At 38.8% G+C, this 12,131-nt stretch overlaps 1 protein-coding gene across 1 annotated transcript in view; it reads right to left on the bottom strand.

Moving 5' to 3' along the window:
- Positions 1-3,168: 3,168 nt before the first annotated feature.
- sncb (synuclein, beta) overlaps positions 3,169-12,131 on the bottom strand; it is a gene marked incomplete in the record, with an annotated part of 32,296 nt that continues 23,333 nt past the window's right edge. The window contains 2 exon segments of the mRNA XM_037675945.1: positions 3,169-3,988; positions 5,274-5,360. Coding sequence (XP_037531873.1) covers positions 3,959-3,988; positions 5,274-5,360 — 117 coding nt within the window.

The following is a 12,131-nucleotide window of genomic DNA, read 5'->3' as shown; positions in this document are numbered from 1 at the left end:
CTTCTGATACTGTTGACCACAGTATCCTTATATCCAGGGCTTAATGTGAGCTGGATCCTGCTGGAACAGGATCTGAGAACTCTCTTATTTTGACTGGGTACGTTTTGGCAACTGTTTGCTTGGATCCAGTAACTCACAGGCGTACAGATAATAAAATAATGAACAAATATGACTGCCTTGAATGAATAAAACTTGTATTGGATATGTAAACTGAAAATAATTTCTTAAACCCTAGTTTTAAAAACAACAGCCACTTACTACTTCTTAATATCACATATGACCTGCCTCTTCAAGTAAGCATTTCCACGTCTACCCTTAAAAAAATCTCTGCCCCTAAAAGAGTGGTGGGGGTGAGTGCCGACCGAGCTAACCAGGCAATCTGGAGGTTTCTCATATGGAGTCGGACAGTGAATCCAGCAGAGAAGAGGAACAGTGAAGTAAGGTGGGGGGTGGCGGGGTATGCTTGACAGAAGTGGAGTGTTTACAAATGTACTTTGTAGGTGAACGTAGATGTTTAACAACCCATTAAAATGCAACAAAAATGCAGGAAATCACATCTACTTTATTCTTAATTTTCTGGGGAGGACAACCCAGACACCATCCCCCACATCCAGCCAGCCTGCCAGCTATTTGCATTCCAGCATTGATCGTTTACAATTTAAGCCCTGCTTATATTGCAGTTAGAACATTGGGTTGGGATTACTGGTGCAGTATTAGAATGGTTCCGTTCTTATCTGAGTGACACGAGTTTTGTGTTAATGTTGGTAATAGTTTATCTGCCTTGGTGCCTCTTTCCTGCAGGGTTCTGCAGGGCTCCATTCTTAGACCCCTTCTGTTTACACTGTATCTGCTCCCCTTGGGGTCTATACTTAGGAAACATGGTCTTTCGTTTCATTGCTATGCTGATAATTGTCAGATTTATCTGCCCTTAAAACCAAATAGTTCATGCACAATTCACCCTTTGTTAAAATGTCTTGATGACATTATGGCTTAGATGGCTTCAACATTTTTTTAAGTTTCAACGATCAGATAACTGAAGCCATTGTGTTAAGCCCCAGCTCTACTGCTGTCTCTGTTCCTGTAAATCTTAACTCTCTCGATCCATATCTTAAGCAGTCTGTTACAAATCTTGGGATTGTTTTAGACTCTGACTTTAAGTTTAATAAACAGATCAATTCTGTTCTACAGCTTCTTCCAGTTGGCAACACGGTGTTATGTAAAAAAATAAAATGTTTGTGAACCTCACATGTGTTTAAAAACTCAAAATGTGATGTCATCATAAAGCAATTTTAGTAAAATGACGATATTTAATTTAAATTCGACTGATTCTATCACCCCCCAAAAATCATTACTTACTAAGAGACATAAAGCTAATTTTAGAATACAGTGAATGTTCTGCTGCATGTGAATGTAAAAGACAACAGAGAGCATTTCATATTGAAGGAGCCTTGAGGAAACAGAGCTGTGCCTCCCACACACATGCACATTTCTGAATCAGTAGTTTCAGACAGATTCCTCCATCCCTGCTGTTCACTTAGCTTCCTTTAAATGTAATATGAATCTGTTTTTTGTGTAAAATTTAGAATTTTAATAATTATTTTGTTTATAAATGTATTTCCTGTCATGGTGAGAACATTGTGTCCCGAGTAGTCTCACCATCAATTCAAAGGCCTCAGCCAATTGTGAGCAAGTACCGAGCTCTGTTGCCTAGCAACCGTGTAGTGTGATGGAGGGAGGCGTGCAGCCGAGGACCAAGGTAAACAGTTCTGATCTCACTCCCATCAGGAACTATCAGTCTGCCAAAGGCCATCTACTCAGCAGTGTGTTAGTTACGATGACTACTGTGATTTGTTAATGAGAGCACTCCACAAAAAACAGAACACCCCCCGTAAGTCATAGCTTCTCCAGTTTGCAGCAGTGTTACTTCCATCAAACATGGCAGGGTATCACATTGCTTGAACCCAAAAGAGATTTTGTCATCTGTTTATTTGTCAAAAAAAAAAAAAAAAGAATGATACAATCTGTCATGAAGCATAACAATAAAAAGACAAGTCAGGAAGCATCTTTAGTTTTCTGGAATGTTACAATTGTTAAGTCCTTCTCTGATTATATGTTTCACTTTTTCTATTTTTCACCCTACATTTTATTTGTTGTCTAAAAGTCACAGAATGAATTGACATCTTGTTTTTTCAGGGGAAGTCGTTCATTCTCTGTGGATTATTTGCTTTCCATTTTCTGTCCAAACTCCTTGATGGTGTCTGTAGCCTTGTCTGCAGTTTTTGCTATGGCTGCTTGACTCTGCCTGCTGGCTTCTTGAGCAGCTAGTGGAAAAAAGTCAGAAAAAAGCAGCAGAGAAAGAGAGAATTTAAACAAATCACTGGGCTAAAGACGTTCAATGTTAGTTTGATTATTTAGTGCTGCACAAATAGTTTCATAGTCCTCTGTGAGATTTTTTTTTTTGTAGCAGATCAAACTTTAAAGCTGTTTTTCATTAGTGTGAATGTTTCTAAACATTTAGCCAGTTCAAGCCCAAAAATATATTTTAACATGAACTCCCCTTTAAAAAAAAAACATCCAAAGGATGATGCTTGATTGTTTCTTACCTATGTTGACTGTTTCTTTGGAGGAGTCTGCCACCTGCTGCACAGCATCTTGAGCTGCCTGCACTGAAACGCATCACGAGGCACAGAGACTTGTGGTTTAAACAGTACTGACAGTTATTTTTTATTAAGTAAAAGAAAAGGATCAATTTCGTCTATCAAGGCCCTGCATGAAAAGTCTGTACCTGCACTGTCTGTGACTCCTTTTGCAGCCGAGTGGCTCGTCCCTTTCAGGCTCTCAAAGGACTTTTTGAATGAGGCCATGGATTCTATTTTTGCTCCCACAGCTTCCTAACGTCCGTCTGAGCCAGGGGTGGCATGAGGGGTTCGTTTTAAACCCACCCCCTCCCTTCTTCGACATCACTTAGCCTGCACTTTCCAGCCGGATAAACCAAAACAAAACGTGCTCAGAAAGCCCCGATCAGACTGGCATCCCAAACACGGCAGCGTCCTGCCGGGGGCTAGAGCCTACTCAGCAGATTCCATCACCCCACAAACAGGAGGGAGCAAAAAGATAAACATGCCAGGATGATGTATAATACAGCAGAAAATAAAGAAAACCAATCTCTCTTTTTTTATTTTTACTTTTATTTACAGAGGATAAAGTCTGGCTTAACACAGAAACCTTTACATTGACAAATTCTGCCATTTAAAGCACATATCAATATGACAACTGTTATGTTCCCAAGACATAATATATCGACTCGTTAAAATCTTTAGCACACACAAACACGCGCACACACAAACATGTATACTCTGTCAGTTCCTAACAGATAGTTTTAGTGGAATGACTTCACGAAGAACTAGAAAGATACGATGTAAAAAACCCTTACCAAATCTCCAGAGAAATGCAGAATAAAAAAATAAAATAAAAATAAGAACCACAAACAGGCATCGTTGACACTTAAAGAGGATATTAATGTATTCATATCTGCTTGCAACTGGTCACACTTAACAGTTTTTTTCACTCCCAGTGCCTCATTGGAAGAAGATGAACATCTATTGCACATTTCTAAATACAGATACACGTTACAAAGTCACGAGCTCTGACTCCGGTCTCATTTCGTTGGGAGGGAATCAAGGAAATGAGACTGAGAGGACAGAATCCTACAGCTCAATAAATACCTACACCCAACACATTACATTAATAACATGACATTTACAATATATAATCATAAAAGATTTGTCTTGAAGGAAGAACATTTTCAGTGGGAATGCTTGTCTTTTTTGTCGTTTTTTTTACTTTTTTTTTTTTTTTGCAACAGGAATATAATTGGAATAGTTTCAGCATTTGTCCTTTTATTATTATTAGAAATATTATTGTGCTGCTGGTTGGATGGTGGCTCGGACCGATGCGTTTATGCTTCTGGCTCGTAGTCCTGGCTCTCCTGGGAGGGATGATAAAGAAAAGAAGGGAGCAGGTTTTATGAGTCAGGCAGGTCAGGGTTGTGGTTCTTCAGAATCAACTTGAAAGTCTTTAATTAAAACCTGATGGGGTGAGATTGATATTTTAATCCGTTTAAGGAGAATACATGATGGAGCTCAGTGCTGAGGGTGATGATGTCATTCCGACCAACAGCTGAGCTTCTTTGCTCTGACCAGGAGATGGAAGCACAATCCTGCATGAAGATCCAGGACCAGTCATGTGCACAGGCCTTTTATCACTGGAACATTGCACGTGCCACACATAGTCAAGAAGCAAAAATAAATAAATAAAAATAAACAAGATAACCTCAGCTGATCAGTTCATGCAAAACCTAAATGTGGTCAGATGGATTGGATCTGCATCACTTTGCAGTTCCCAAGCTCCATATTTAAAGCAATGCAGGGAGACCCTGACATTACCCACAATGCATGGAAGCACAGAGCGTCACCACCACACCCATTTCAACTGAGCTCGCACGTCTCTGGTGTAGCAGAGGATGGGGGAGGGGAATGTGATGCAGAAGAGTAGGAGGAAGATGGAGGAGGATGATACAGTCTGCTGGAAGAGTCGACTTTATCCAGGATCTCATAAAAGCAAAAACACCTCAGATTTATTTTATTTCTTAAAATTCACATTCTTCTTATAAATCTGACTGAGATCATCATGAATTCTGGCAAATTTGCAATGCATACTAGTTAAATTATCCACATTATCTACACATTGTGGCATTTTATCTACTACCGTCTATTTAAAATCTGCTTCCAAAATGGTTGTTTCTGCATCGTTTGTCTCGTCGCTGACAGTCATATTCCAAAAATAACCATCTGTGTCAGACTCGCATCCTGCCTCCACACACAAAACGCCACACACACCCCACTCGGTGGAGCTATATTCACTGTACTCCGTGTTCAGCTGGGTGGCACTTGGCTTGCCGAAGCCCCTGTTTTAATTTTTGCCGAGTTGTACGACGACTTCAGCAAGCGCTGTAGTATTTGCGTGGGCCACAAGTGGAAGACAGCTGTGGAGTGCTTTTGAGATGCAATCCAGTTAAAATGTGAAGTGCATGCAGAGCCTGTGAATAGTGATGTGCCTCCGTCTACTGTACGTAAATGGACCAGTCCCTGCCTGCAGTGCATCACTTTACGCAGCACATAAGGAGCTATATGCAGCGTTTCATGTGAGCTGTGTGGCACGTGACTTGATAAAATGGAGACATGCACGGGCTTGTGTCGTGCTGGCAGATTTACCTGCTGGGACTCATCATATGTCTCCCCTTCTGGCTCCAACATCCCTTCTCCCTGGCCCTCCATGGCCTCCTGCCCATACTCTTCAGGCTGCAGAGGTGATAAAAAACCAGAGATGAGGGGAAACAAGATTAACTCCAACAGTATCAGTTCAATATACTGCACTTATATAAAGCTGTTATTTTGATCAGTTTTTCTACCCAAAAAGCTTCAGAATTGTTGTCTTCTGTCTCCCTGTGGACAACACAATTAAAGGCATATAACTCCTTGTAGATCTCAGAAAATGTTTGCCTCTCAGCTACCACCATATCAACTCAGTAGCCGTAGAATCGACTGAGTTGTAGCTGTTTTTTTATGTTTTCCAAGGAGAGATGGCTGTGGCAGCCATCTTGAATCAGGTTGACTTCAAAACTTATTAAATTGTAGAGGTGCATCCAATGATTATTTTAAGGGGGTTTAAGTAAAATGTCCAGTGACTGGTTTTAAACATTTAGCATCAGAACCTGAAAGGTTCGCTGAGGGAGACAGCTGTCCGTCTTTGCTTCACCTGCCACTGCGAGCTCTAAAAAACAAAGCTAGTGGGTCACAAGTCGTTTATTTTTAAACGCAGCATTAATCAAGCCAATTAGGTCACAGAAGAACAGACTAATCCTGTGCTGCTGTACCCAGATAGTGTTATTCCCACAAGTCCACCAACAAGATTAGCACGGCTTTAGAGCATGCGTCATGGGATGCCACCACGGAGACCACTGGTCAGATGATTCATTGTCTGAGAAAGAAAAATAAACATAAAAAAAAAAGATTGAAAAAAGGAAACACGTGTTTGGCTGGTCTCATGTTGGAGACTTTAAGACAGCTTTAATCTTCAAAAGGCAAATATATATGTATTCATGTTTTACATATATTCATATTCTTATATTCACACATATATTCTTTATGTATTTTATATTTCACTTTATTCCCATTGGTCTTTGCACTGTTTGTTTTTACGTAATCTTATCTGTTATGTTTCTTATGATATTATTGTTATTATATTATAAAAATAAATAAACAAATAAAAATGGTTACAACTCAGTCCTTTTAGCAGGAAGTTATCTATAATTTGCTTCAGTAGTACCTGAGAGTCATCCACAACGCATCATCTGAGTACTGCGCTTCACAGATGATTCTACATAAAAGTTGGACATTAATTATTGGAGTCAACCCTAATTGTCCATTTGCAAAATATTTCCTTAAGCACAAGATGAATTTTAATGAAAATATTAAAAGTAATCATTGGATGTGAACGTACATAATTCTGCAATATATTACCATTCATTCAACCTTTATTTACACAGATAAATCACACTGAGCCTCGAACACTCATTTGCAAGTGAGACCTGTTTGACAGACCAAAATGTGATGAAAATGACAACATGTATAGGATTTGGAGGCAAAAAAAAAAAAAAAAATCTTAACAGGCTCTCATACCTTGGACCGTTTGGAGTCAACTCAATTCAAGTTCAAGTTTTCAACTAAAGTGGAAACAATTCCATTCGTTTCCCAAAAGTTGAACTGAAATTTGATATATGAACATCTCCAACACATATTTTAACAGATTAGACAATATCTATAATAACCACAACAGCTGTAACCTCTTCATTTCTCAACAAACTAAAATGATTTTTGTTTATAACTCTGACGTCAAAGTCCTCAGATGATACGAATGCTTTCAAGGAAGCCGTTATTACTTAAAAGATATTGCTAACAAAGAAAAAAACACCAGAATCAATTATTTATTTTTCCACAATCTTTACAAAATTACAACTGGATAGAAAAGTGACAATGTCAGGCACAAATATCTACTTACATCTGATGAATAACTATCTAATTTAATATTTTGTGGTGTGTTTGGGATGTTAAAACTACTCAGGCTCCTTGGAAAATGAACAATACCAAAACCTCAGCAGGAGATTCTTTTACACCGAGTGTTTGTGGATCCAACGTGTTTCACAGATTAAGATTGAGATTGAGATTCACAGATTGATAAGAGTGAGATGAAAGAAAGTTGGATGCCAATATAACTACTTCCTATGGTGGACTTTTTAAAAAGAATGTTAGGATGTAATATCTTTATAAAAGTGACATTCAATCCTAATTATGTTGATGCTAAACATCATGGTACATTTGGCCTGTCTGATAAACAATAAATCAATTAATCGCATGATAAATGAAAATTATCAACCTAATTTTCATTTATCGGCTTTATCGTTTCTTCGTGTCGCTCTCTTTCTACTGAAGACACTGGATGACAGAAGGCTCAACTCCGGTGTTCTTCACTGACCCCTCCCTTTTACTTTATCTTTTATTACTAATTACTAATTATTCTTAATTATTGTCATATTACAAACAATATTATTGTTTATCGCAATAATTTCTGAGACAATTAATCGCCCAGCAAAATGTGTTATCGTGACAGGCCTAGGTACATATTTGTCCTATAATAAATGCTCTACAGAGGAAACAGACCTGCATGGACACTCCTTGTACAGATGAAGCTTCATCCACATCAAGCTATGGAAATGTGGACATACAGTCTAAACATTTATGCTATACTATGCAGCAACAGCAGCACGAAAGCCAGAATATAGTCCTTTACAAATTCAAAAGCATCAACCTCAACAACTGCTTAAATACAGGCTGGTTTATAAAACTAACTTTATAACGTACAAGTTTTAATGTCTGGACTCCTGTGTTTCTGCAGTATAAGGTCAGTTCATGTAGAAAAGGCTAAAATTTACCCCCAGACTGTTGCCACACATCGCCATCAGTGTAACAGACTGTCATCAGACTGTCGAAAAGAGACGTTTTACCACTCTGTGATTTGAGACGACGATTAGAACAGGCTGACAGATTTACTAGCTTAGTGAGTGGATGGAGAAGGTCCAACTCTGCAGGACGTCTTAGGACAAGATGAGGACCTCTCTCTGTTTCACTGACACTGTGATGGAAAAAGAGAAAATGTAGCCTACACAACAAAACGACACCTATAATTTGGAGGTAAAGAAAACAGTCGGCACACAAGCTACAGCGATGAAAGGAAAGACAGAGACGGGTGTGATGCAAGTGTTGAGATGGGGTTGTGTAACGGAAAAGGTGCGTGTTAGAGAAAGCTGAATATGTGGATATCTGAGCCATCAGTGGAGGGATGAAATGCAGACTATTAACTGCAGCTGAGTGTGAAAAGAGACTCTTGTTCTCTGGCATGTGTGTAAACAGTGCTGCTCTGATGGATGACAGGGGAACAATGCAGGGAAATAAAAGGTTCTGTTACTCTTTCTGATGGCTACAGACGGGTGGCATGAAGTACACTATGGACACTTTTTACATGTTTTTAATGCAATCATTAATTTCTGATAAAAAAACAAAAACAAACGCAGGACTAGGTGTTAAACAAACATCATCTCAAAGGTGTAAAACAGCCCAAAGGTAAGGTGTTAAAGTGTTAAAGCAGCAGATTTAAATCATGTTAAACTACTTTCAGAATAAAATCATGGCACTCGGACTTTTGTGTCATGGCTTTTGGTGTTGTTAAGGCTTATAGCTCATGTCAAACTCAAGAACTGTGAGCCATGCTTCATGCTAACACGTAACAATTAGTGGTACCACTTTACAGTAAGGCTTCCCTTATACATGGATAATAAATAGTTTATATATACATTATTAATTCCTCTATAAACACTTTATAAAGCATTAATAATTGTTTATTATGCATTAATTAAGGGTGACAGAGAAACAAAATGGACCAGTTTCTTGCCAGATCTGTTCACATATATATTTCATCGAGTTGTTATATTAAACATTTCAGACTAAGTTACTACCTTGTAAGCACAATAAGCCTTTGTAAAACTATTTATTTAGCATATAATATTAGTTGTAGATACTTATAATGCAGTGATAAAGTACAATATTTTATGCTAAAGAAATAGGTTTACAAATACTTATTGTGCTTACAAGGTAGTAACTTAGTCTGAAATGTTTAATATAACAACTCTAGATAAAATATATAGGTGAACAGATTTGACTCACTGTTTGGCAAGAAACTGGTCAGTTTTGTCTCATGGTCGCCCTTAATTAATGCATAATAAACAATTATTAATGATTTATAAAGTGTTTATAGATGCATTAATAATGTATCAATAAACTATTTATTTGCATCTATAAGGGGAGCCTTATTGTAAAGTGGTACCCAATTAGTTAACCTAGAAACAAAGAACATAGGTTTGAATTTCTCAGTAATATGTTTAGCTTTGACACTAAAGAAAAACTATTTAAATGTCCAAATGGAACGGTACTCAAATACTCATAGATAAACCTGCACCCCCAAACAAAATATGTCAGATAATGCTAAAGACAGGACACTAAAAATATTCACTTTGGATAGAAAATGCTAATGAATGCTACTGATTTTTTTTAAAGTTGATTATATTTTGTTATTAAGCTATGTTTGTTTTATATTCTATTTGTTGTTGTGGAAAAATCATACATATTTCTTTATGAATAATTTGACACGACACATGTAAAAACAAAGATTGTCCCTCATTGAGGAGTACGTTTATATCTTTGACCCTCCTTAAAAATGTGTTTAACACCCATTTATAGCACAGATGTTTAACCAGCACCAGCAGTCTATACCACAATAATCAGTTTGCTCATGCACGTCACTCAGACACTGACATACAGAAGTAATGCTGCTGGATGTCCATCCATCCATTTTCTTTACCCGCTTATTCCATTTTGGGTTACGGGGGTCGCTGGTGCCCATGTCCAGCAATCACTGTGCAAGGGGTGGGGTACACCCTGGACGGGTCGCAAGTCCATCACAGGGCCACATAGAGACAAACGAGACAAACAACCATTCACTCTCTCACTCACACCTAGGGACAATTTAGAGTTACCAATCAGCCTAACATGCATGTTTTTGGACTGTAGGAGGAAACCGGAGTACCCGGAGAAAACCCACGCATGCACGGAGAGAACATGCAAACTCCACCCAGAAAGGCCCCTGGACCGGGGTTTGAACCAAGGACCTGCTCGCTGAGAGGCAGCAGCTCTACCAGTTGTGCCACCGTGCTGCCCGCTGCTGGATGTGTCAATGTCAATTTATTTATATAGCACATAAAAGCAACAAAAGTTGTCCAAAGTGCTTTAAAATTTAGTCTAATTAAAATGAAAGCAATACAAACTAGAAAATTCATCTTGTCTCACCAAAGAAACACAAGAAAGTTAACAATAAAATACAACACACAAACAAGAAACATCATCTCTAACTGGTTCTCAAACTCTGCCTGGATCAAACACCAGGGAAAAAAAGATGAGCCTTGAGTAAAACTGCAATGTGTCGCGTCTCAGTGGTTTTTAAATGATCAGGTAAACTTCCACAGTTCTGGAGCAGCAACTGGGTTTCAGTTTGGATCTGGGGACATTGAAGAGAAAGTGGTTGGTTGACCGGAGTGCTCTTACTGGAGTCTAGATGTTAAAATCACATCAATATGATGGTGCCAGACCTTTTGAAGCTTTAAAACAAGCAATACAATCTTAAAATCAATCCTGAAGTGGACAGGAAGCCAGTGGAGAGAAGCCAGGACAGGGGTTGTGTGTCCATGTTTTCTAATTGCTGTTAAAAGATGAGCTGCTGCGTTTTGAATGGTTTGTAAGCAATGCAACAATGATTTGTTTAAACCAACATACAGAGCATTACAATAGTCCAAACGAGAGGTAATAAAAGTGTGAATCACTTTTTCAAGGTCTCTGAAAGGGAGAAAAGTCTTCACCTTGGCAATAAGTCTTAGTTGGAAGAAACTGGATTTCAGAACTGCATTTATGTTTGTCTATTTTAAAGCACTATCAAAAATAAAGCTGACCTGGCTGAATGACATCAGGGGGCCAAGTGTGTCAAGGACATTACATTTACCAAAGCTGATGACTTCAGTTTTATTTTCATTTTGATTCAGGAAATTTAGTTTCAACCAAACTTTAATGTCCTTCAGACGGTTTAAGAGTGTCTCCAGTGGAATGACCTTTGACTTAATGGGCAAATACAACTGAAGATCATCAGCAAAGCAATGAAAAGGGATGTTATATTTTCTAAAAACGGACCCCACAGGCCACATGTAAAGATTCAAAAGCAGTGGACCAAAGATAGACCCTGTAGGCAGTAGTGATAGATGTAGCAATCTCAAGTGAATGTAATATCAAGAAGGAGACAAGAAGCTCAAGAAATGCCAACGGCTGAAAGAGGAGATACAGAGGCTGTGGATAGTTAAGCATCAGGAGTCCCAGTTGCCACTGGAGCACTTGGTGCTGTGACCCCTAAACTGGAAGAGTGGTTCCAGGAACAACCTCAGAGATCTCTGTCCAGAAGAGTGCTGTCCTATGAACCAATAAGACACTGAACAAAACCCTCAAACTCCTAACCCTGCTGACGAAAAGCAGGCCCAAATCATGATGCTGCCACCACCATGTTTGACAGTGGGGATGGTGTGTTCAGGGTGATGAGCTGTGTTGCTTTTACGCCAAACATATCGTTTTGCATTGTGGCCAAACAGTTGGATTTTGGTTTCATCTGACCAGAGCACCTTCTTCCACATGTTTGGTGTGTCTCCCAGGTGCTTGTGGGTAACTTTAAACAACACTTTTGATGGATATCTTTGAGAAATGGCTTTCTTCTTGCCACTCTTCCATAAATACCATATTTGTGCAGTGTACAACTGATTGTTGTCCTATGGACAGACTCTCCTACCTCAGCTGTAGATCTCTGCAGTTCATCCAGAGTGATCATGGGCCTCTTGGCTGCATCTCTGATCAGTCTTCTCCTTGTTC

Source organism: Nematolebias whitei, chromosome 4 (genome assembly GCF_014905685.2).
Source record: "Nematolebias whitei isolate Nwh7 chromosome 4, NemWhi1, whole genome shotgun sequence".
Classification (NCBI taxonomy): Eukaryota; Metazoa; Chordata; class Actinopteri; order Cyprinodontiformes; family Rivulidae; genus Nematolebias; species Nematolebias whitei.
Note: the sequence above shows the minus strand (reverse complement) of the source record. Positions and strands in the feature narration are given on the sequence as shown.